General features: G+C 52.5%; 2 protein-coding genes across 2 annotated transcripts; both read right to left on the bottom strand.

The window, feature by feature from the left end:
* Window positions 1–1,206: 1,206 nt before the first annotated feature.
* Window positions 1,207–11,103, bottom strand: YJU2 (YJU2 splicing factor homolog). Its single transcript, XM_054013749.1, has 8 exons — window positions 11,030–11,103; window positions 10,176–10,276; window positions 8,928–9,072; window positions 8,344–8,478; window positions 7,369–7,550; window positions 5,522–5,642; window positions 4,127–4,292; window positions 1,207–2,266 (listed from the first exon to the last, which is right to left on the bottom strand). Exons 1-8 carry the CDS (start codon window positions 11,051–11,053, stop codon window positions 2,148–2,150), a joined length of 993 nt encoding a protein of 330 aa, XP_053869724.1. The 5' UTR covers window positions 11,054–11,103; the 3' UTR covers window positions 1,207–2,147.
* Window positions 11,104–13,169: 2,066 nt separating this feature from the next.
* EBI3 (Epstein-Barr virus induced 3) lies at window positions 13,170–25,457 on the bottom strand. The gene is made up of 7 exons (XM_054013582.1): window positions 25,362–25,457; window positions 18,720–18,837; window positions 17,334–17,573; window positions 16,884–17,001; window positions 16,453–16,625; window positions 15,325–15,488; window positions 13,170–14,593 (listed from the first exon to the last, which is right to left on the bottom strand). The coding sequence occupies exons 2-7, from the start codon at window positions 18,829–18,831 to the stop codon at window positions 14,441–14,443; spliced, it is 960 nt and encodes a 319-aa protein (XP_053869557.1). The 5' UTR covers window positions 18,832–18,837; window positions 25,362–25,457; the 3' UTR covers window positions 13,170–14,440.

Raw genomic sequence — 25,457 nt, 5'->3', positions numbered from 1 at the left:
CTCCAGTGCACAGCTCGCCCCTCCTTAAGCCTGACAGTGATCAGACAAGGCCCTGCTGTGACTGTCCCCTGGAGCAGGGCTTCCAGCCTTCGCAAGGGCAGTCTCTGGCTCGGCCCACCCCTCAATCAAAGCCTCTGGCAGACGCTCACACTTGCATCCTCCCAGCGCTCTTGGCAGGAGCTGGGCAGCTTCACCCTCCCTCCAGTGACAAGGGGGGACACTCAAGGCTGCATTTGCCCCTTGTGGTCACTCTCCACTATCTGCTCCTGAGCGTTCGGGTAAAAAGCGGATGGAGCCAGGACTGCCCTGCTGGGTGTGGGGGCCCAGGCCGGCGTTTGGAATGACTTGAGACAAAGAAGTTATTGCCTGAGTATCGGCCAGTTGTTTGATCTGGTCTTGTGTGACTTGCCCAGTTAGAAGGCCACAGGGAGACAGAATGGGGCAGGGAGAGAGGTCTAGAAACCCCCCACTAATACTCAAAGCAAGGAGCACAGCATGTCATGGGAAACTGGAGAACCCAGGGAAAGTACATTACACAGATCTAGAGAAGGACTTGGAGCGGGGACAGAGACCACAGGGAGGTTTGGGTTTTTTTCCCTGACTTTGCTGAGAGGCCTTAAGGGGCTTTAGGACTCGGGTGGGGGGTTCACCTTCCTCTGCAGCATCGGGGGCATGGGTCACTTGCAGGTTTAAACTAGTATAAATGGTGGATTCTCTGTAACGTGAAGTCTTTACATCGTGATGTGAGGACTTCAGTAACTTAGCCAGACATTAGGGGTCTATTATAGGAGCAGGAGGGGGTGAAGTTCAGTGGCCTGTGATGGGCAGGAGATCAGTCTAGATGACCAGGATGGTCCCTTATGATCTTAAAGTCTATGAGCTAAGGACACAATAGCATGAAGCGAGCACACGGTTGCTGAACTCAGCTGAATGCCCTGCGTATTCTGTGGGCACAGATTTGATCCAGGACTTTAAATCTTTTCCATCCCTGACTCCAGCGAGTCTATTAATTAATTAATCCACCCGCAACATATTCCTGTAGACCTCTTGGGCAGGTGATTTAGTGACTCCTGCTTCTCAACTAAAAAGGTCACAGGCTGAGCCAGCAAGGGAACCCAGGAGTCCTGACTCCCAATCTCCTACCCTAACCACTAGGCAACGCCATCTGAAGACCCCTTTATAAAGAATGACAGGGGAAGGGAGAAATGCTCTTCAGAATCCTTTATTACATCTGAAGTTAAACAACTGTGTTAAAAATTCCATGATCCTCACGGAAAACAAGAGGCATTAGCGCTGCCTCTCACTTTAGCACAGGCTAAATGTAGCCATGTTGAGGAGGACACAAGAAAAGAGCAAAACAAGTTACACGTTAAATCGCAGCCCCATGCCAAGAATTCAGACACGGGAAGAGTTAACAGAGGGGCCTGGAGACAGACTGGGCTTTACAGGAATTCCAGGAGACTGCTGCGCGGTGAGGGAGATGCTGGTATATAGAACCACACACTTCATTACCCTCCACTTAGCTGCTGATGACAAAGCTTTCGATAGACAGCATGATGGATTCCAGCCGCAGTAGGTGACCTGCTCTCAGCCCCTTCCGACATGCTTTGGGGCTCTGCTCCCGCTATCGCCACTTTCTACTCCCCAATCTCCCCAAACACATGGTCGGGAACCTTTCTCCGAAGAGGCTGGAAAGAGGAAGCGTGTCTCATCTAATAGAGATTTTTCCCCTGGACAGCTCTGGTTTGCTGGTGCCACCATCACTCACGACAGGCTGACAGGAGCCCAGATTGATGGATGTTTAATGGGAAGAGATGCCTGCAGGCAATCTGGTTGCATTGGAAGCAGTACTCCTGTATCCCAGTTTGAAGGAATGCTGCAACATGACGGTACATTAAGGGTTTCCAGGAAGGGAGAGCAGCTCCGATTACACATGACTGGCCATGTGTGCAGACGGCCTGGGAATCCCACTGGGATCTTCTATGCACAAGGACGCCAGCTCTCTGGCAGGATTTGGTTGTTAGGACAGCAGCTGCCTGGTGGTGGGGTGAAGAGAGGAAACTCTGCCCTATTGCCAACCCCTGGCCTCGCTCTACTCCAGCAGGGTAAGGAAGTGGAGTGAGAGCTCTCAGCAGAGACCCACCGACTCAGTCACTGGTACTGTCTTCGCTGTCTGAATACGCCCCCAACAGGCTGAGGGAAGAGCCCTGCGCTGCTGATGGGGGCTGGGTCACAGCAGGTAGTGAGGAGCTCCAACTTGCAGCATCTAGAAGCCAAACAGAGCAGGTTCAATCATTCACACCCCACACCCACGCCTGGAGAACAGAGAGCTGCACCTTATGGACGCCTGAGGAAACCAGGAGTTGGAGCACTCCTGCTGCTGCCTGGATGGGCACTGCCATGTTCTGGGCACCCACCGCAACCCCAGGCATTAGGACATGGAGTAAAACAGTTTCCTTGGCACCCTCCCTGAATCTCAATGAGGATTAAAAGGTTTGACGTTGAGACGGTCGCATTTCTATGGAGGCTCGCCTCCTGCCCCCTGGTGGTGACATAAGAGAATGGAAGCGTCTGAGATACTTAAGCATAGGAGGCTTCCACCTAATTAGAAGAGGGTGAGGTGAGTCAACCCTTAGGGTACTCTTCACTTACCGGAGGGTCCGGCGGCAGGCAATCGATGTTCTGGGATCGATTTATCGCGTCTGGTTAAGACGCAATAAAATCGATCCCAGAAGTGCTCGCCATCGACGCCGGTACTCCAGCTCGCCGAGAGGAGTACGCGGAGTCGACGGGGGAGCCTGCCTGCCGTGTCTGGACCCGCGGTAAGTTCGGACTAAGGTACTTCGAATTCAGCTACGTTATTAACGTAGCTGAATTTGCGTACCTTAGTCCGAAGTGGGGGCTTAGTGGGGACCAGGCCTCAGTCTAACACCGATGCTGTCTGTGAGGTGGCCTCCAGTGTGTGAAACTGTCTTTTGTGTACAAGCTCTCAAGCCAGAAAGGGGGGCGGAGGGACTGGTGTGTGGATCACAGAGAAAACATCATTCAACTGGGCCATTCATGAAACACCAGGTTTGGATCAGCAGCCAACGTAATCTTACATAAACTACCCAGAGGGCTGGGATCATTTCGCCCGCCATCAAAATGCAGCCACCTCTGCGATGGAACACAGCCGCTGTTCAACAGAACAAAGCAATCCCACGCAACGGTTTAGGACAGGAAGGAAAGAATGTTGTGTTAAACTGAGAGTGCAGGGGAGTTTGGGGAAGGCAGAATAGCATAACCCAAATATCATATGCATCCGAAGAAGTGGGTGTAGCCCACAAAATAAATTTGTTAGTCTCTAAGGTGCCACAAGTACTCCTGGTCTTTTTCCAAGTATCACAGCGTACAACAACCTCCCTGTACAGGAAAAGCAGATTTAACCAACTTAAAATGAAGACGGAAGATGGCTTCTGATCAGCTGCAGGCTGTTCATGTTACTGTAGCAAACAGCTGTGCCAACGGCCCCAACCTCACTGAATGTTTTGGAACAGCACAGTAAATTCAAACCCCATGCCTGGTCTCGCATTACCGTCTGTATTACTGTAGCGCGTAGGAGCCCGAGCTATGGGCCAGGACTCCTTTGGGTTAGGCGTTGTACAGACACAGAACAAACAGAGGAGCTCAATAATTTTATGAGCAATAATATCAATATTTTTACCATGGTACTTCTACAGACTGGCACCATCATTGTATCCGAGCACCAAAATATTAATATAGAAGTTGAGACACTGGCAATCGGCTCTCATGCTTCAGGGCACAGACTCTTTGCCAGAGTGGTCAGGAAGGAATTTTACTTCCCCATAATGCACTATATGGGAGGCAGGAGAGAGGAGACGGCTTCCTCTCTGAAACACTGGGCATTGGCCCTACTGGAAATCCCAACGCCAGACTTGATGCCATTCTGACAAAGTTCTATTGGGTCATGAATTACTACACTGCAACATATCATCGAAGACAACACAGACACACGAGATTAAACTGCTTGATGTCACCATCCTGTTAGAGACCACCTTGGTGGCCTGGAGTTAAGTGGCTAATCAGATCCTACATTGCCATGCAGGTGAGACTGAACCAAAGTTACCTGAGCTTTGTTGTGTAGTTTGCTTCCCCACACCGTTAGCTGTGGTGGAGCCCGGGGTCTGTTTCTTCACAGTGACCAGGCCTGCCAGCTGGGACTTGCTGTTCAGTTTGCCCACACTCCTCTCCCAGCTTTCAGTCTTTAGCTTCTTACTCTGGGGCTCAGTATCCTACAGAAGGGAGCACAGATATTAACGTTCTCGGTCCTTGGAGCAGCTAGCGGGGGAAGAAAGACTATGCAAAATACTATACATCATCATCAAAATCAAGGGTGGTTTGGAGCTGCACACACAGAGGTATCATGTCACAGAGCAGCAAGGAGAAAGCCCCTCTCTGGATAGCTAAAGGGTGTGAAGAAAGGGTTTGGCTAGGATGGGATAGAGCATTGTTAGGTGCAGAACGACGAAATAAGCACAGGAAGATTCAGGCTGAGTACCAGGGACAGCTTGCTGTCACAGCGATCGAGAAGGCTGTGGAAGAGCCTCCCCAAGGGCTGATGCCCCGTTGCTTGGGGCATCCACCGCAAGCCTGGAAGAGACACTGGTCAGCGGGCATAGTTGTCCGTTGGCAGAGGGGTGATCCAGATGTGTGCACCAGGACTTTCCAGTATCCAGCTTCTGTGACCTCACGTGTTGGCTGCTGGACCAACCACTGGGTTCGACACACTAGTGACTAGATGGCTCAGGACTAGTACTGGGACAGGGAACATTTCACAGTTCAACTCCAGCCTGGCTTGGGAGTCACCTGAAAGCTTTCAGCAGCCTGCACGGTTTGACGGTCTCAGTGGACAGGGATTGACATCAAAAAGCGACATCTGCAATTGGCGCTAACTGGCCTGTTTGCTGGATCCTCTGTGGAGATTATACCAAGGATTGAGCTCCCTCCGCCTCAGAGCAATAGGCTGAGATCACGCAGGGGAGTGCCCTGCTGTGTATAAACACAGGGCTTCAGTCTTCAGGGCTGTCCAACTGGCATCTTCCACCACTTGCATTGATGTGATTTAGGATTAAACCATTACAATCCTTTCAAGTACAAATGGAGAACAGGGAGCAAAGCCGGCAGCAAAGTGCTGACCACTGAACCATCATCAGGCATGACAGTAGGGGTGGGGGCTCTTAGCAGCAGCTCACCCCCATGGAGATGAGCCCCTCTGTTGGTTGATACAGGCTGAAGTTTACTTCGACCAAAACCTCTCATTTCTTTCTTTCAGTTTAATATACAATGAGCCACATTTTCTAAACTAGGCATGAAAAAAGAGGCAATTGTGCCTCAAAGTCTCCAAAACAGGGGACTTCTCATGGAGGTGTGGTTTGCTGGGTTTTAGTTTGTCCCCTTGTGGAAAAATCTCCCATCTCGGAGAGCCATGCTGCTGGAAAAGCCCCTACCCCCCAGGATTTACCTCCTGCAAGATGTCGGTAGGTTTCGTTTTCGGTCCTGATCTTGAGGGCACTTGGGTAGCTTCCTCATCAGAGTCAGAGTCTTCCAGGAATCGCCTGCTCTGGGCTTGTTCCAGCATAGCTCTGCAAATCAAAGGAATCCCCCAGAGAGGTGTAACAGAGTGACTTGATTACAGTCTGTATTTGCCCAGATGGGCAACAAATATTTGATAATAGGCTCTTCAATCTAGCAGACGAAGGTAGAACACAATCTAAGGGCTGGAACTTGAAACTAAAATTCAGACTGGAAGTAAGGTGTTAAATTTTTAATTGAGAGAATAATTAACCATTGGAACTATTTACCAAGGGTCAGTGGTGGATTCTCCATCACTGGTAACTTTTAAATCAAAACTGGATGATTTTTCTAAAACATCTGCTCCAGGAACTATTCTGGGGCAGTTCTCTGGCCGATATTATGCAGGAGGTCAGACTAGGACAGAGGTGAGCAAACTACGGCCCGTCAGGACCTTGGATCCGGCCTGTGCGATTGCCATCGTGGCACAGTGGGGCCAAGGCAGGCTCCCTGCCTGCCCTGGCCCCGCGCCGCTCCTGGAAGTGGCTAGCACCACATCCCTGCAGCCCAGCCTTGAGACCCATGCTGCACCCAACACCCCTCCTGCACCCCAACCCCTTACCCTGAGCCCCTTCCTGCACACTGTACTCCCTCCTGCACCCCAACCCCCTGCCCCAGCCCCAGATTCCATGGCCCTGCATGCAATTTCCCCACCCAGACGTGGCCTTCAGGCCAAAAAGTTTGCCCACCCCTGGACTAGGGGATGGTCTTCTCTATGGGGAGATTGCTGCTGCAATCGATGCAGCAGGGGTCGATTTAGCACGTCTAGTGAAGACCCACTAAAATTGATGGAAGACTGCTCTCCGGTGGACCCCAGCTCTTCCAGAAGCATAAGGGAAGTCGACTGGAGAGCGTTATTCACGTAGCTGGTGTAGCATAACTTAGGTCAATTTACCCTGGTAGTGAAGACAAGCCCTAGATGATCTCCATGGACTTTTGGCCTTGGAGTCTACGACTCAATAAAAACCATCCACCTTCATGAGACCTGCAGAGAGCAGCTGTTGTCCTGCACACACTGTAGTTCTGATATGTTACAACTGAGCTGGGACAGGCACTCTGCCAGAATTCAACAGCTCCACAATGCTGCCAGACAGCATCTTCCCTTCCCAGTGTTAGCTGTTACAGCTTGGCAGGCCTGGAATCCGCGCAGCACTCCAAGTCTCCTTTTTAGGTGCAGTTCAGTGCTGCTGAAAGGTCTTTCATTTAGCCCCAGAATAATATCATAGACACTGTGGTAGGGGTTCTCCCCACACCCTGACACAAAGGTACTCTAGCCCTACACCCTGGAAGAGGCCTCCTCTCAAGGAGAGTTCAGTCTCAGAGGCCAGCTCAGTCTCTGATCTCTTTGCCGAAAATGCCAACTGGGACCGTGATTTTTGGCATGCAAACACCTCCCCGTGGAGGAACAGGTCACTTATATTTCCCTTACCTCTTTCAGTATTAGGGCCACCACCCCTCATGTGTGTCCTTTACCTGTATGTCTAGATAGGTCGGACATCAGCCATCCTACTAGATCTCCTCACATCCCAATCCACACTACAGCCCTACCATGCACAAATCCCACCACCTCAGATCGCAAGCGTTACCCTCCTTTGGATCTCTGGCACTGTCCCTCCCATTAAAATACTGTGGAGGGTGTTAAGACGACTGCCCAGCCTACAGGGGACAGCCTGGAAAGTGTCACATATCCAGGCGTGACCAGAACTCAAACATGTGCAACGTTTCCAGCTGACTCACTTCATCTCCGTCTCATCCTCCTCTAGCTCCCTTCGTTTCCGCTCTTCCTCATAATCCTTATACTGCTTCAGCATGGATTCAAAGTCCACATTTGCCTGACGCTGGTTCAGCTCCTTCAGCTCTTGCAGGTTCTCCAGAACCTCCATCTCCAGCTTGGAGTCCTTCGTCCGGTTCTCCAAAACCTAGCGGGGAAAGCGGGAAAGCCCTTGAAGTACTGGGTAAGCCACACCGACAACTCAGGAACTGTATTATAGAATTATAGATTATCAGGTTGGAAGGGACCTCAGAAGGTCATCTAGTCCAACCCCCTGCTCAAAGCAGGACCAATCCCCAACTAAATCATCCCAGCCAGGGCTTTGTCAAGCCTGACCTTAAAAACCTCTAAGGGAGGAGATTCCACCACCTCCCTAGGGAACCCATTCCAGTGCTTCACCACCCTCCTAGTGAGAAAGTTTTTCCTAATATCCAACCCAAACCTTCTCCACTGCAACTTGAGTCCAATACTCCTTGTTCTGTCATCTGGTACCACTGAAAACAGCCGAGCTCCATCCTCTTTGGAACCCCCTTTGAGGTAGTTGAAAGCAGCTGTCAAATCCCCCCTTATTCTTCTGTTCTGCAGACTAAACAATCCCATTAGCTTCCATTACTAGTATGGCAATTCTAAGGTGCCTGCTGCCACAGTACCTAAGTGACAGAGTTTAGCATGTGTACTAGACGTGCAATAGCATGAGTACAGGGAGCCTCGTTTTCAGATCTTAAGAAGTACAATTAAAGATTGTGGTAAACTCTCTTTACTCATTCCAGTAAAAGACAGAACCTACTACCAGCAGGGACCTCCGTTACCATCTCTGCCTAGGCCAGTTCCAAAGTTGCAGAACTGGGGCAGTAGCCTCCTTCAGTGCACTGAAGCACAAGTGGCCTGAGGCCTGCAAATCTCAGTCCAATATTTAGGACTTAGGGGGCGCATTCAAATACCTTCATGGGATTGTTCAGCTCTTCCTCCTCTCTTTCCTTCTGCACCCTCTTCTCCTCTTCCTCCAACAGCTTCTCAGCTTGGAAGTTCCGAGTGGCGCCATGTTCCATGGTGTAGTCTGTGTTCTCAGGATCCGTCTGAGGAAGACAGGGGCAATGCAAGGGAATTATTGTGAACATGCCAATGGCTGCTATTGCTCCAGTCATTGTCAATCTATTCAGTGCTGGTAATGAACAGCCAGTATGATTTTCAAAGCATCACATAAAACTACACAAAGCACTTCAACCTTGTTTTATTCACATCACCTGCCAAAAGAATGATTATTTATGCCCTAGAAACACCCATGGTACTCAGACATTTGAGCCGCAATAGTGCCCTACTCAGACTGGAGATGAGACACTTTACTGTTTGTTAAAAAGGGAATACAGATGAAGTAGTTAGGATGCAAAATTTGACCTCTGGTTATCTTAAACTAGTAGCATTTGTTGGGAACCGTCTACGACTGGAATGGAGATCTCCTGACACTCACTGCCCTGATCTACACCAGGCTGACAGAGCCCAGCTACAGAACTCTCAAAATCTTCACCTTGAATGTGATTTCTGCCAGGCAGCGGGTGCACTTGATGTAGAAGCGAAAGATGGGAAGCCCCAGGTACATTTCATTCTGAACAGTCTCTTTGCGGGCATTAAACTTCTTGCCTTTATAGATGTACTCACCACAAGTCTTGCACCTACATGAAGCAAAGAGAACGTGAATTAGGTCCACAATGTAATAAAAGCCTAGAGAAAGACAGAAGTCTAACTGACATACAAAGGGGCGGAGCCTAGTTTTAATGGGCATGGTCATTTGAGAATCACATTCCCATCTGAACATTTGGTACCTATTGTTATACACAACCTCTAAGATGACCAGAATAGAAAGACATTACCTACATTGCTATTTTTCCCATTTAATCTTTGATCAGTGTCACTTCTGCCGATTGACAGTTGCCTCCCTCTGACATACTGCTCCAGAGTGGGGCGTTCACCTGCACACTCTGCACATTTAGGTACTTATATGGCCTTCGTCACTGTAGAATCCGAGGACCTCACCATCATTAATGGATATTATTATATAATTATTAGTGGACAGATATCGTCCCCCATTAGTTAAAAAACAAACACAGGGCATTTAGGCATAGGGTTGATTGGGTAACTTGCCCAAGCTCACACCACAAGTCTGTAGCCAAGGCAGGAATTGAACCCAGGTCGCCAGAGTCACAGCCATTACACCATTCTTTCCACCCCCCTGGTTTCTATGAGGTTTTCACAGCAACAGTAGAGGCTGAATCTAAAGAAGCAGGTGTGTCCACCACAAGCAAAAGACTGGGTGGAGTTGAGCCTGGTCATGCTGTCCTCAGGCCTGCCTGAAAGCCCCTTATGAATACAGCAGGGGAACATTTGGTCAGCCCTGGCATTTAAGCATCAGGTGATACGTGCATACATAGTAGTTTGGGAGTGTCTAGATTAAGCCATTCTAGAGAGGATTCTGCTATTTAGTTCATAGCTACACGTCCGTTGTAAATATTGTGGTGCACACATTAACTTGCTCAAAAAAAAAAAAAAAAAAAAAAAAAAAAACCAGCCCAAGTCTCACAATCACTCCTCATTACCAAAATCCAGTCAGTACGTTCAGCAAATAGCTAGATTCACCCTCCATCCCATGGTCAGCTCGACGGAAACACAGTAAAGAACCAAGGGGAGGGATATCCTATGAAACCTGCCAAACTCTTGTGACGGAACAGCGTGCCCATAGGTTCTCCGGTACACGTACTGCCAGCACCACCTTTCTCACCTCATGTTGAACGGGGCCATCAACCGCACAACATACTGCCGGTCCTTTGGGAGCTTGAGCTTCGGGATTTTAGACGGATCGAAGTCCGGCGGGTAGTATTTCTACAAGAACAAAGCAGAAAGGGATCAGCAGGGAGGCTGGGGGGTGAGGGTGTGAAATGGGGGGTGAGGGAAGAGGGCATCACCCATTGCGCCAGCACTTTGGGATCCACCGAGGATCGGAGCAGGGCCTCAATGTCAGGGCTCCCCACACTCACATCAGAGGCTACCGACACCCAAAGCTTATAAGGCCTCTCAGCAGAACAGACATAGCTGCCACCTCTCCCCCTCCCCCGCTACTGGGCCCCCAGCTCTCCCCCTCCTCCCTCCCCCACTACCGATGCCCCTGTCCCCTCCCCCGCTACGGGGCCCCGGTCCCCTCCCCCACTATGGGGCCCCCAGCTCTCCCCCTCCTCCCCTCCCCCGCTACGGGGCCCCGGTCCCCTCCCCCACTATGGGGCCCCCAGCTCTCTCCCTCCTCCCTCCTCCCCTACCGGTTTCCCGGTCCCCTCCCCCACTACTGGGCCCCCAGCTCTCCCCCTCCTCCCCTCCCCCTCTACCGGTCTCCGGGTCCCCTTCCCTCCCCTGCTATGGGGCCCCTGGTCCCCTCCCCCACTATGGGCCCCAGCTCTCCCCCTCCCCCGCTACTGGGCCCCCAGCTCTCCCCCTCCTCCCTCCTCCCCTCCCGGTTTCCCGGTCCCCTCCCCCACTATGGGGCCCCCAGCTCTCCCCCTCCTCCCCTCCCCCGCTACGGGGCCCGTCTCCAGGGCCCCTCCCCCCGTCTCCGCGCCGCGCCGCAGGCTGCCCCCTACTCACATTCAAAACCTTCCTCTCCGACATTTTGCCCCCTGCCTGTGCCCAGCCCGAGTCCGCCCCGCGCTAACTCTCCGCCCACCGCAGCGCCACGGGCACTTCGTGGAGCCAGCGCCCGCCCCTCCCATTGGCCTGAAATAAGGTGACGCCGAGCACTCTTGTTGTCTATTGGCTCGTCCTGCCGCCCATCACGCTCAAACCCCGCCCACTGGCTCGGGTGCTGCAGCTAAAGAGGCCCGTCTAGGCGTAAAGCCCAGACGAGAAAGGTTCCGGGAGGAGCCTTGCCTTGGCAGCTACAGGGCTAGATCAGCATTAGAGGCTCTGTGGGGTTCAGTGCATCGGCCGGGCCTAGGGGTTGCTCTCCCAGTGTAGTGTACAGAGAAACCAGGCAGCAAGCCGCCCACTCCTGAGTTTGCCCATTGCACGGGGACGTGCAGGGTTTATAGTGCAATGCCACGCGGGTCTCGCATTCGGCACCGCAGGGGCAAGAGGGCCCAGAAACACCGCCAGAGCTCTCGCTGCCCCTGGAAAGAGCATGCTCCAGCAACGCTCGAGTTTCATACACACGCTCCTCCGCCATTAGCGGGAAGGGTTGCCAAGCCTCCCGGTTTCGCCAGGAGTCTCCCGGAATCGGGCTCTTTCTCCTGGAGGCTACTGAAGCCAAACCGGGAGATTTTAGGCCACTAACTGTCTGGTGGTGCAGTGGGGCTAAGGCAGGCTCCCTGCCTGCCCTGGCCCCGCGCCACTCCTGAAAGCAGCCGGCATGGCCCTGCGGCCCCTGGGGGGAGGTCAGGGGGTCTCTGTGTGCTGCCCCCAGCACCGAATCCGCAGCTCCCATTGACCAGGAACTGTGGCCAATGGGAGCTACAGGGTGTGTGTGGCTGAGGGCATGGACAGCGTGGAGCACACCCCCCGCCCCAGGGGCCGCAGGGATGTTCTGGTCGCTTCCAGGAGAGGTGCAGGGCCAAGGTCAGCAGGGAGCCTGCCTTAGCCCCACTGCCCAGGAGCTGCCCGAGATGAGCGCCACCAGACCAGAGCCCTCACCCCTCACCCCCTTCTGCACCCCAACCCCCTGCCCAGCCTGCTGAAAATGAGCGAGGGTGGAGAAGAATGAGCAACAGAGGGAGGGGGGATGGAGTGAGCAGGGGTGGGTCCTCGGAGAAGGGGCGGGGCAGGGGGTGGGGCGGGGTGTTTGGTTTTCTGCAATCGGAAAGTTGGCAACCATAGTAAGGATATTTACTTTGTATATTTACATGTTATGTTGACAATTTGTGCTCCTCATGGTTATAAAGCTTTAACTTTTTGAATCTCAAAGTCTAGTGTTTCCCATAACCGTGAAAATTTAAATAGATAAAAACTGGGAAAAAATGCTTAAAAATAAGCAGTAATATTATCCATCCAAATCATAACAAAATAAAAACCGAATGCTGCCAAACCTACGTATAACACAGGCAATAGGGCATCCCTGAATTAATTCCCGTTTGAACTGACACACATCTGTTAGTGCAAACGTCCAATTTAGATTTAAAAATCAAATTTAATCTTACTAGGACATAAGAAAGTCCTTATAAAATATACTAGAGCAACAGGCCAAAACGCTGCCCTCACACTAAGCTGTAGTTTCAAATGGATATGGTAGTCTTACTTCTCCCTATCCTATACTCTTGTGTCAAACAACCACCAGGCTCCACCCCAGAGGTGGCTGCATTCAGCAATCCTCAAGTTGAGTATTTTAAGGCCTGATTCTGCAGACATTCCCTGCCAGGCACAGCGCTGTCTAATGTGACGAATGTACTTCATAGGATCATTCATGATACTAAGCAATCCTATGCTCAGTAGCAAAAGCGTTGGCAGGATCATGGACTTACCTTTATACGCACGAGTAGCCCCACTGGTGTCTTACTAAGTAGGTGTGTAAGTCTTTGCAGGGTTAGGGGCTTAGATTGTAAAACATTTTAAGGAGTGGACACTTTGCAACGAAAGATGCTATTTAAAAGTAAGATATTTTTCTCTTCTTTGTTTGAACAGCCTCTGTCTCTTGGCAAAAATCTAATAAAATAGATGATGAATAGAAATGTGATAAACCTAAATCCCCGAAGCCGAAAGGTACATCAGCCAGACCATCGCTTAATATAATTGCCATTTATTTCTTTTATCCATTCGCTTTTTGATTTCTCTACAGTACACATTCTGCATTGAAGAGCACGTTCTCGGAGAGAATGCCCGAGCGTTCTGACTTCTTTGGCTAAAAAATGCATATTTTCTTTGAGTATTTTGGTTATTCTAAATATGTTTAACCTGATTACAAGATGCCTTATCGATAGGAAAACCAGACATATAAGCTATGCCTGTGGACATGGGATACTCCTATCCCTGTGACATCACACACATGTCAATCGGTTACAAGGTCAGCTGCTGCTCATTATAAATTCGCTGCAAAGCCAGATAATACTTGCACAGTTCCAAGGCACTGACAGATGGGAGATGAGAAGCTGGTGGCACAACACCATGATTTGGTCCACAGGGCCTCCCGTGCTGTCTCCTCTTTAGGAGTAGGATGGTGGGTCTGGCACCGAGGACAGGGATACAGGGAGAGGAGGGCATCCATCATGGGAGAGGATGACAGGAAGGGAACTGGCCGGAGAAGGGGCAGGAAACCAGAAGACACTGGGCACTGGGAAGAGGGTCTGCCGGCGCGGGAGGGAAACTAGGCTCAGGAAGAGGACAAAAGGGGCGTTTGAAGTGAACTGGCCACTGCCAGCCTTGAGGGAGGGGCCCGGGGAAGGAGTGGCACCTCCTGCTGCCAGCTTGGCTTTGACTCAGTAGCTGAACCATGCTTTGTCCAAAGAGCAGGATTTGGGCTGGAATGTAGCCCCGTCTCTCTTGGGAACCATGGTCTGAGTTGGGAGGGTTCACTGACACACACAGCCACCTTGGGGACCTCCCGAGCTGAAAGCAGAAACGCTGCTCCGGAGATGGGACTGCACCAGACTCATGTCCTCGGTGAACCGGCCCAGAGGGGGCCTCGTCCCACACGCTTACCAGTGGGGCACATACTTCCTCTGCTCCAAGGAAACTCGTCCCCAGCGTCTGAGGCCCACAGCAGGTTGAATCCCGCAGTGGGTTACACGGGGCAGCAACAACAACAAAGCCCCAGCAGCCAGGTTGGCAAGAAGTGGGCGCTGTTACCCACGGCGGACTGGGGGCGAGGAGAAGGACAGAGGGGTTTTGAGAGCCCAGCAGCAGAAAGGAGAATCTCAGCATAGGGACCCTCTCCCATCCCAACCCAGCTCCTGGATTTTCTGTCAGGTGAATTACAGCCACCTGAGTGGAAGGTGAAGGCGAAAGCAAGTCAAATCTTGACCCCGCTGGGAGGCAGGTGCGAGAGCTTCTGGCCGCACCAGACAACCCCGCTCACGGCTGCATCCAGGGGGTGCCAGATACCAGCGGGCTCCAGGTGCTGTAGTTGCCGTAGTCCGTGAAGTCCTTGGCTGCCACTTGCACGTGGTAAACGGCTCTGGGGCGGATCCCAGTCAGGATGAAGGAGGTCTGCTCGTACGGCCCGATCTGGGGGGCAACACATGCGGCGGAGGTGGGGTTAGGCCGGGAACATGCCCCGCGGGAACCCTGCAGGGCCACACGCAAGGGGAGGTTGCCTAGCAGACTGGGAGGCAGGAAACAGAGCTTCTATACCAGGCTCTGCCTTGGACTCGCCCCGTGAGCTTGGGCAAAGCTAAGGTACAGAAGAGGCGGCACCGTGCTCAGCGCTGTACGAGACGCTGCGCAGAAAGACGGAGGAGGAGGAGCAGCTTAGAGCACCAGAGGAATTCCCTGAGTGGATCAGATCCGGGGCCCAACTAGCCCAGCCTCCCGCCTCAGACAGTGGGCAGCGCCCGCTGCTTCAGAAGAACGTGTAAGAATCTGCCCCCAGGAGGAACAGAGCCAAGGGATAGAGAATTGAGGGGATGGGGATCCCCCCACCTCCCCATTAATCAGCTCTGCGGCTCTTCAGCACGCTCAGAAAAGCAAAGCAGCGACTCTCTGCCCTCGCTCAGACCCTGCAGTCCCGGTGTGGGCAGCGGGCAGGACGTGATTGGCGCCATTTCTATGCCAAAGCAGATAACGGCCTTGACCCAGACGGGTCCCACCTGGACTGTCGGGCCTGGGAGGGCAAACGGGGCCTTCTCCAGTGGGTTGAGTGCACGGGCTGCCCTCAACGCTGTCCGCGAAGCAAAGTGAACCGACAGCAACGCGCGAACTGCTGGAGCCGAGAGCGCCGGGGCATCGTGGGCACTCACCGTTCGGTTGCTGTTGGCTCCCTCCCTCGCGTAGCGGATGAGGTACTTGAGTGGGAAGTACTGCGGGAAGGGCCAGGAACTGGGCGGCTGCCACTCCAGGAGCAGCTTCTTGCGCTCCCCAGGGATGGGGGAGACCTTCAGGTCTTCCGGGGGATCTGGCCGGACTAACAAAACACACAGAACAATCACCCCAAGTCCATGTCCATCTGGCAGCCCGAGTCCTTCCGCACCAGCGGCGGGTGCAGTCTTGTTGCTTTGCTCAGCAGCGCCAGCTGGGGAGCCCAGCACGATGAGTGTCCCAGGGCTGTGCTCTTTGATACCCACCAGGGGTCCTGCTGGGGCCCATGAGATCCCAACGTCCTCATGGTAAGGTCCAGCCATCCAGCACTGGCTCTGTCGTGGCACCGTATGGCAGGGGCAGGGGCGGTTTCCCAGGCACAGCTGCCCACTAGAGAGTCTCACCCCAGAGCTAGAGGGAACACTTCTCAGCATGGGCCTGCGGTGCTGAGCTTTGGGAAGTGGCGCCTGCCCATTGCACAATGGGCTGAGACCCACCGGCTCATTGCACAAAGGCCTCCAAGCTGCCAGCAGACCCGGGGGACTTTCCATCCCAGGTGAGCTGCGTGACCCAGCAAGGACCCGGCCCGTTTTGGCTGGGATACCCCATGGAGCCTAAGGGGGGATGGGTCTGTCCCGCAGGTTTCCTTTGAGATTCCCAGTCTCCATCCCCAATCCAGCCAGTCCCGCTGGTATCTGAAACGCGATGGTCAGATTGACTGAAATATCTTCTCTGGTGCCCCACACTCCACTAGGTAACCCGCCTCCCCAGCCCCATTATCCCGGTCACCAAGTGCAGGGAAAGCCCCACCGTGGAGGTGGCATAGAACCCAGGAGTCCTGACTCCCACTCCCGCTGCTCTAACCAAGGGAGGTTAAGTGACGTGCTCAAGGTCGTGCAGCAAATCACTGGTAGCTCTGAGAATAGAACCCAGGAGTCCTGCCCCCAGTGCCCTGCTCTAAGCGTGGTGCCACGCACCCTTATACCCTGGAGCCCCTGTCCCCCAGCCCCCGGGGATCCCTGCCCTCCCCTCCCCATGGCGGCCTATCCCGAGGGGCTGTGAACTCTTACTGATCTGCTCCACGATGAAGGGGAAGAGGTTCATCGTCGCGCCCAGCGGGTTCACGGCCGTCACGTTCAGCACGTAGGGGGTGATGGAAAACATCTGGATGTCGCTGATGGAGCAGCTGCTGGCCCCGGCCCCCGGTTGGACACACTCGTTCTCCTTGGCCCCCATGCCATGCCTGCGGTAGGGGAGGATGCAGCTGTCTGTCCAATGGGCTCCTGGTGCTCATAGAGGGTCACATACCCCGTGGGCTTTGTGCTACCACGGCTTACCAGGGCGAGCTGGGAGGCTGGGCTCGCCTCTCACCCAGCAGACGAGTGATGCCCCAAGAGTCGGCTGATTGCACCTGGGGACTAAACTTGGGGACCACCTAGAGGTCAGGTCCTTTCTCCCTCCCTCTCCCCCTTGTCCCCAGCTGGCCCCTGGAGGATTTTACCTGTACGTGGTGATGAAATAAGTCTCCAGGCGCGGTTCAGACGCCAGCTTCCAAGTACAGTCGACGGTCTGGGGGTAACTGACAGCCCAGCACTCAACGGCAGGCTTCTCAGGGGGCGCTGCAGGAGGGGGAGGGACAGACAGTCACCCAGACATTGCAGGGGAAGCCGGACTACATCCAGGGCAGCGCAACCCTGGAGCAGCACACGTCACCCACCCCACTCAGCCTGGCGCTCTGTCCCTGGGGGGACCCCACTGATCAGCCTGCCCCAGCCTTCGCTAACAGAAGCGGCTCTTTTAGCTCAGGCAGCAGAGGCATCTGCATTGAGAGCCTGAGGTCCCAGGTTCGATCCCCCACTCCTGACAGTCTGTGACACAGCAGCTGTGGGTGCAGGGGCAGAATGAGAGACACCCACACACACACACACACAGAAAGGAACAACGCACTCACAGCCCACCCGCAGCCGAATCCTGCGCAGGGTCTTCCCAGTGCCGGGGTGGTGGCAGCTGTATTCCCCCTCCTGGGCCGGGCTGGCGTTCTGCAACAAGAGCTGGTCCTTGTCTCCTCCCGCTGTGGCCTCGGAAGCGGCCACCTTGGTGCCATTCACTCTCCATTCCACCCTCCCGCCGGGAGCGTCGCAGTGTAGAAGCAGGTCAGTGCCGAGCGCACCATGCTGGACGTGGCAGAGGCCTACAACGCAACGGGGAGCTGTCACAGGGTGCCCGGCATGGTACCCAGCGCTCAGGCAGGCAGTGGGTGCTGCTTTAGGGTGGGGGTTAGTGAGGTGCTCAAATCCCATTACCATTTAGGGGAATTCAGAAGGGAGCAGGAGATCGTCTGGTCTGATCTGCTGGGTATCACAGGTCGGAGAATTTAACCCAATTACCCCCAGCGTGAGCCCGGTATTTGTTTGGACAAAGCGTCTGTTCCAGACAGGCCGCCAGAGTTGATCTGAAGGCATCTAGAGATGCAGAATCCACCACTTCCCTCCGGAGCGCGTCCCGTTGGTTAATCCCCCTCCCTGTTCCAGATGGGGTCCTAGTTCTCATTAGAATGTAGCTGGCTTCTGCTCCCAGCCACCGGGTCTTGTCCTGCTTTTTGCCGCTAGGTTAACTGGCCAAACTCCCTCAGCAGCTTTTGAAAACCGTGACCCCGGGGCCAGGACACCAAACTAGGGAGCCAGGACTCCTGGGTTCTCTTCTTGATTCTGCCACTGACCTCATAGGAAATGACTGGCCCAGGAGTGGGACATTCCCAGCATGGGGAAGTTCCCAAGGCAGGTGGTTCTGCCCGGGGTAATCCTGGCTACATGAGGCCGCGACTCACCAGCTTGCAAAGCAATGTGACCCCTCCGAAGGAGGCAGCCTTCCCTCCTCCCCGCCCTGCTCATTGTTAACCTAACGTGCCCAGCATCAGCTCCACGCGGGATGTTATCCCCTTGCTAGGATTAACCTGCAGGGGTTGCCCACCCGCCCACATCAGGCACAAGCCGATCACCAGCCGGGGTCAGGAGAAATCCCCCCACCCAATGATCTAGTACCACTAGGGTGACCAGATCCCCTGATTTTATAGGGACAGGCCCGATTTTTGGGTCTTTTTCTTATATGGGCTCCTATTACCCCCCACCCCCGTCCCGATTTTCCACACTTGCTGTCTGGTCACCCTAAGTACCACCCTCTGCTGCATGCATCATTGGCTGGGGTCCGAGTCAGGCTACTGGGCGAGATGGCGCATCGGAGTGCAAGGGACCATCTGCTCGGCGTCTCCTGGCGCCACGGAGCAAACCCCACCGCCAAGGGGCTGGGGCCACTGGGAAACAGCCCTTCCTTCTCGTACCCTCCTCTCCATCGCGCCCAGCCGTGCTGCTGCAGGGGGAGGACCAGGCCGGCAGGACCAAGGCGACGATCACCATCCACTTCATTTCCCAGCGGGCGCCGGTCGGCAGCATGGGCACCTGGAGAAAAAGCCGTCAGGAGCGGAGCAAGATCAGGGTCTGAAAGTGGGTGTGGCTGGAAACAGGCAACGCCTTCTCGAGAGGTGCTCGATCCTGGGGGGTTGGGGCAAGAGATTGATATCATTTATGGAGGAGGTTCGGGCTGCACGAAGGCAGCATTGTCCAGTGGTTAGAATAAAGGGCCTGGGACCCAGATTCTATGCCCAGCAACTGGGCAAGTCCCTTCCCCCTTCCATTCCTCAGTTTCCCCTTCCCCTTTGTCTATTTAGGCTGTGAACTCCTCGGGGCAGGGCCCCTCTCTCTCACTGGGTGTCTCTCTGGGTTGGGCCTTCTGCTTGCTACCGGCGTACGGCTAAACAACAATCCTGTGGTGAGGAAAAGCACCCTGCCAGCCAAGCGCAGCAGATCTGATGCTGGGGCTGAGGCCCCATCTCGAATCCTGCGCCTGGCGCCTGGAAGAGCAAATGGCATGTGCTGGCGGTTGTGCTCCAGGGGAGGGAATCCATCCCCAGGGCCATCCCACCCAGCTTCCATAAGAACATAAGAACGGCCGTACTGGGTCAGACCAAAGGTCCATCCAGGCCAGTATCCTGTCTACCAACAGTGCCCAGTGCCCCAGAGGGAGTGAATCTAACAGGTAATGATCAAGTGATCTCTCTCCTGCCATCCATCCCCACCCTCTGACAAACAGAGTCTAGGGACACCCTTCCTTACCCATCCTGGCTAATAACCATTGATGGACTTAACCTCCATGAATTGATCCAGTTCTCTTTTAAACCCTGTTATAGTCCTAGCCTTCACAACCTCCTCAGGCAAGAAGTTCCACAAGTTCACTGTGCACTGTGTGAAGAACTTCCTTTTATTTGTTTTAAACCTGCTGCCCATTAATTTCATTTGGTGGCGCCTAGTTCTTGTATTATGGGAACAAGTAAATAACGTTTCCTTATTTACTTTCTCCACACCACTCATGATTTTATAGACCTCTATCATATCCTCCCTTAGTCTCCTCTTTTCCAAGCTGAAGAGTCCTAGCCTCTTTAATCTCTCCTCATATGGGACCTGTTCCAAACCCCTAATCATTTCTCTGAACCTTTTCTAATGCCAGTATATCTTTTTTGAGATGAGGAGACCACATCTGTACGCAGTATTCAAGATGTGAGTGTACCGTGGATTCATATTTAAGGGCAATAAGATATTCTCCATCTTATCTCTATCCCTTTTTTAATTATTCCTAACATTCTGTTAGCTTTTTTGACGGCCGCTGCACACTGCGCGGACGTCTTCAGAGAACTATCCACGATGACTCCAAGATCTCTTTCCTGATTAGTTGTAGCTAAATTAGCCCCCATCATATTGTATGTATAGTTGGGGTTATTTTTTTCAATATGCATTACTTTACATTTATCCACATTAAATTTCATTTGTCATTTTGTTGTCCAATCACTTCGTTTTGTGAGATCTTTTTGAAGTTCTTCACAGTTTGCTTTTTTCTTAACTATTTTGAGCAGTTTAGTACCGTCTGCAAACTTTGCCACCTCACTGTTTACCCCTTTCTCCAGATTATTTATGAATAAGTTGAATAGGATTGGTCCTAGGACTGACCCTTGGGAACACCACTAGTTACCCCTCTCCATTCTGAAAAATTTACCATTTATTCCTACCCTTTGTTCCCTGTCTTTTAATCAGTTCTCAGTCCATGAAAGGATCTTCCCTCTTATCCCATGACAACTTAATTTATGTAAAAGCCTTTGGTGAGGTTTCAGAGTAGCAGCCGTGTTAGTCTGTATCCGCAAAAAGAACAGGAGTACTTGTGGCACCTTAGAGACTAACAAATTTATTAGAGCATAAGCTTTCGTGTACTACAGCCCACTTCTTCGGATGGATTCTTCCACTCTGGATGCATCCAAAGAAGTGGGCTGTAGTCCACGAAAGCTTATGCTCTAATAAATTTGTTAGTCTCTAAGGTGCCACAAGTACTCCTTCCCTTTGGTGAGGGACCTTGTCAAAGGCTTTCTGGAAATCTAAGTACACTATGTCCACTAGATCCCCCTTGTCCACATGTTTGTTGATCCCTTCAAAGAACTCTAATAGTTTAATAAAACACGATTTCCCTTTACAGAAACCATGTTGACTTTTGCCCAACAATTTATGTTCTTCTATGTGTCTGACAATTTTATTCTTTACTATTATTTCAACTAATTTCCCCGGTACTGACGTTAGACTTACCGGTCTGTAATTGCTGGGATCACCTCTAGAGCCCTTTTTAAATATCGGCATTACATGAGCTATCTTCCAGTCATTGGGTACAGAAGCTGATTTAAAGGACAGGTGACAAATCATAGTTAGTAGTTCCTCAATTTCACATTTGAGTTCTTTCAGAACTCTTGGGTGAATGCCATCTGGTCCTGGTGACTTGTTACTGTTAAGTTTATCAATTAATTCCAAAACCTCCTCTAGTGACACTTCCATCTGTGACAAATACTCAGATTTGTCACCTACAAAAGCCGGCTCAGGTTTGGGAATCTCCCTAACATCCTCAGCCGTGAAGACTGAAGCAAAGAATTCATTTAGTTTCTCCGCAATGACTTTGTCGTCTTTAAGTGCTCCTTTTGTATCTCCATCATCCAGGGGCCCCACTGGTTGTTTAGCAGGCTTCCTACTTCTGATGCACTTAAAAAACATTTTGTTATTACCTTTTGAGTTTTTGGCTAGCCGTTCTTCAAACTCCTTTTTGGCTTTTCTTATTACATTTTTACACTGAATTTGGCAGTGTTTATGCTCCTTTCTATTTACCTCACTAGGATTTGACTTCCACTTTTTAAAAGATGCCTTTTTCTCTCTCACGGCTTCTTTTACGCGGTTGTTAAGCCACGGTGGCTCTTTTTTAGTTCTTTTACTGTGTTTTTTAATATGGGGTATACATTGAAGTTGGGCCTTTATTATGGTGTCTTTGAAAAGTGTCCATGCAGCTTGCAGGGATTTCACTTTAGTCACTGTCCCTTTTCATTTCTGTTTAACTAACCCCCTCATTTTTGCATAGTTCCGAAATTAAATGCCACAGCGTTGGGCTATTGAGGTGTTCTTCCCACCACAGGGATGTGAAATGTCATTATTTCCAAGCGGTTCTGTTCTAGTTACCTCTTGGACCAGATCCTGCGCTCCACTCTCCCATGCCTCTCCCCTTGTGGGTTCCTGTACCAGCTGCTCCAAGAAGCAGTCATTTAAAGTGTCGAGACATTTTGTCTCTGCATTTTGTCTGAGGTCACATATACCCAGTCGATATCGGGATAATTGAAATCCCCCACTATTATTGAGTTCTTTATTTTGATAGCCTCTCTAATTTGCCTTAGCATTTCATTGTCACTATCACTGTCCTGGTCAGGTGGTCGATAATAGAGCTCACTGTTATATTCTTATTAGAGCATGGAATTACTATCCATAGAGATTCTATGGAACATGTGGATTCATTTAAGATTTTTACTTCATTTGATTCTACATTTTCTTTCGCATATAGTGCCACTCTCCTCCCCCCCCCGTGCCCCCGCACAACCTGTTCTGTCCTTCTGATATATTTTGTACCCCGGAATGATTGTGTCCCATTGATTGTCCTCACTCCACCAGATTTCTGTGATGCCAATATCCTCCTTTAACACGAGGCACTCTAGTTCACCCATCTTATTATTTAGACTTCTACCATTTGTGTACAAGCACTTTAAAAACTTGTCACTGTTTGTCTGCCCTTTTCCGATGTGTCAGATTCTTTTTTTTTTAATGTGAATGTTTCTCATCCGATCTGGCCCCTACTTTATCCTCTTCCATCCTCCTGACCAAAACCTAGAGAATCTATCAATAGACTCTCATAGAATCTCAGGGTTGGAAGGGACCTCTGGAGGTCATCTAGTCCAACCCCCTGCTCAAAGCAGGACCAATCCCCAACTAAATCAGGACCAATCCCCAACTAAATCCCCAAATGGCTCCCTCAAGGATTGAACTCACAACCCTGGGTTTAACAGGCCAATGCTCAAACCACTGAGCTATCCCTCCCCCCCTTCTCCTCTAAGAGACGTCTCTGACTGATCCACGTGCTCCTCTGCAGCAATCGACTTTCCTCCATCTCCTAGTTTAAAAATTGCTCTGCGACCTTTTTAATGTTAAGTGCCAGCAGTCTGGATCCCCTTTGGTTTAGGTGGAGCCCATCCTTCCCGTATAGGCTCCCCCCATCCCAAAAGTTTCCCCAGTTCCTAATAAATTGAAACCCCTCTTCTCTACACCATCGACTCATCCACGCATTGAGACTCTGAAGCTCTGCCTTCCTACCTGGTCCTGCGCGTGGAACTGGAAGCATTTCTGAGAATGCCACCAGAGATGTCCTGGATTTCAGTCTCTTTCCTAGCAGCCTAAATTTGGCCTCCAGGACATCTCTCCTACCCTTCCCTATGTCATTGGTACCTACATGTACCACGACCACCGGCTCCTCCCCAGCACTACACATTAGTCTATCCAGGCGCCTTGAGAGACCCGCAACCTTCGCACCAGGCAGGCAAGTCACCATACGGTTCTCCCGGTCATCGCAAACCCAGCTATCTACGTTTCTAATGATTGAATCTCCCATTACTAACCCCTGCCTTTTCCTAATGACTGGAGTTCCCTCCCCCGGAGAGGTAACCTCAGTGCGAGAGGAGACCCCCAACATCAACTGGAAGTAGGGTCCCAACTATGGGAAGGTTTCCCTCTGCTCCCGTTGACTGCTCCCCTTCCCTGAGCCTTTCATCCTCTTGAACAGCGCTGGGGCTGTCCGACCGGAAGTGGGACAAATCTACAGGGACCCGGAAAGCCTCATCAACATACCTCTCTGCCTCCCTTAGCTCCTGCAGTTCCGCCACCCTGGCCTCCAAAGCCCGGACGCAGTCTCTGAGGGCCAGGAGCTCCTTGCACCAAATGCACACATACGCCACCCGCCCACAGGGCAGGTAATCAGACGTGTGACACTGAGCGCAATAAACAGGACAGCCTGCTGTTTCTCCCATTGGGGTCAGGCCCCAGCGCCTCCACAGGAAGCTGCTTAATTTGTGCAAGCCCCATGCTCAGTGACAGCTGCTTTGCTGGCAGAGTGGGTCCCCAACAGGCCTCCCCCAGGGTGAAGCAGGTGTGTCCTGCAGCAAGCCCCTCGGCCCAGCTGGGCATTCCCCCACCCGAGGGCCCTGCAGCGTCTCCTGGGAAAGAAGAGAGACAGGTTGGGCTGGGGGGAAACTACCGGGGGTAGAAACCAAGCTGGGGGTAGAGTCAGGAGTGCAGGGCAGGTGTCTCAGCTGGGGTTTCCCAGGCTGGGTGAGTGGTTGGGGCTCTGTGGCTGAGAGGTGCCCCTGCCGTGAATGCTGCTGTTTGGCAGACGTATGAAAACCCCGCCGCTCTCTGCTAGGGGCCAGGCTCAGGACACACCAGGGCAGCCACGGGGTGGTTGGCTTGTTTTACTGGCAGCCCAGCGAGGCAGGGACAGAAAAGGGGATTTTTTTGGCTGACACCGTCTTCTCATGGCGAAACCATGCTTGGAGGCAGCCTGACCTACTGGTTAGAGCACTGGCCCGGGGAGACCTGAGTTCCATTCCTAGCTCTGACCCTGACCTTGGGCAAGTCACAGCCCCACTCTGTGCCTCAGTTTCCCCATCTGTACACTAGGGGTGATGACAGTGACCACTGAGCTTTGAGCTCTACTGCTGGGACGTGCTAGATAAGAGCTAGGGCTTAGCATTAATGTTCCCCCCTGGCCCCAGAGCTCTGTGGTTTGGCGGAGTGAATTCAGAGCTAGGGGCTCTGGTGGACAATCCTGTCTTGCTGCTACGCAGGTCCCGTGTGGACAGCAGCTCCCGGGCCAGCCGTTCTGTTCTCTTGTTCAGCCTCCACAGCCCCTTCGCTCCTGGACAGCCCTGCCGCCCAGCCCAAGCTCTGCCAAGGCACTTACCCCCGTGGTGAACCCACATATCTCCCCCTCCATCAGGGATTTGAGCAGGTAGGGTTACAGATCAGGGGCCCGAGCACTGGGTAAGTGAAGGGACACAGAAGGGGTCTGTAGTGGAGCTAGGAATTGAACCTAGATCTTCCCAAGACCCCGTCCCATGCCCTGGCCACTAGACCGTGAGCTTCCTACCCCAGTTAGGAGGGCAAGTGGCTGGGGGAATTTTGTCCTGCCTGGCACTGAGCTGAGGACCCAGCCCGCAGCCATGAGATCGCAGCTGTTTTCGGTCAGTGCCAGATCCAAACAGCTGGTAACCTAGATTCTTTACCTAGACATTCAGCGGGGGTGTGTGGGGGGGGGATCTCTCACTGGTCACCGCCCCCTGGCAACTCCACCACTGCGCTCGAGGGTTGACAGCGGCTCTGATGGCAGGAGGGTGAGTTACCCATCCCTCTCCCGGGCGCAGAAGAGGGCGTGAAAGGCAGCGAATGTCAGGGCTGCTTCACCCCAACCGCATGAGCAACAAACAGCTCCACCTGCCCTCAAAGCCCAGAGGAATCCAGAGACTCACCTGACGCACGCAGCTCGGCGTCCTGATGCCGCTCCGAACCGGAGGCAACTGTAGGAGCCTCGGCTCGGGAAGCAAAATCCCCGTCTGACCTCAGCC

Source organism: Malaclemys terrapin, chromosome 24 (assembly GCF_027887155.1).
Source record: "Malaclemys terrapin pileata isolate rMalTer1 chromosome 24, rMalTer1.hap1, whole genome shotgun sequence".
Classification (NCBI taxonomy): Eukaryota; Metazoa; Chordata; order Testudines; family Emydidae; genus Malaclemys; species Malaclemys terrapin.
The sequence above is the reverse complement of the archived record's forward strand: the minus strand, read 5'-3'. Positions and strand labels throughout refer to the sequence as shown.

Bases quoted from the DNA above. Each gene is read 5' to 3' on its own strand.
- YJU2 (XM_054013749.1), bottom strand. From the start codon at position 11,053: ATGTCGGAGAGGAAGGTTTTGAAT. The intron at 10,277-11,029 runs GTGAGTAGGGGG...TTGTTCTTGTAG, and splicing joins CGGAGAGGAAGGTTTTGAAT to AAATACTACCCGCCGGACTT. The intron at 9,073-10,175 runs GTGAGAAAGGTG...TGCTTCATGTAG, and splicing joins ATGGCCCCGTTCAACATGAG to GTGCAAGACTTGTGGTGAGT.
- EBI3 (XM_054013582.1), bottom strand. From the start codon at position 18,831: ATGCTGCCGACCGGCGCCCGCTGGGAAATGAAGTGGATGGTGATCGTC. The intron at 16,626-16,883 runs GTAAAATCCTCC...CCCCTACCGCAG, and splicing joins TATTTCATCACCACGTACAG to GCATGGCATGGGGGCCAAGG. The intron at 15,489-16,452 runs GTAAGAGTTCAC...GTGTTTTGTTAG, and splicing joins CTTCATCGTGGAGCAGATCA to TCCGGCCAGATCCCCCGGAA.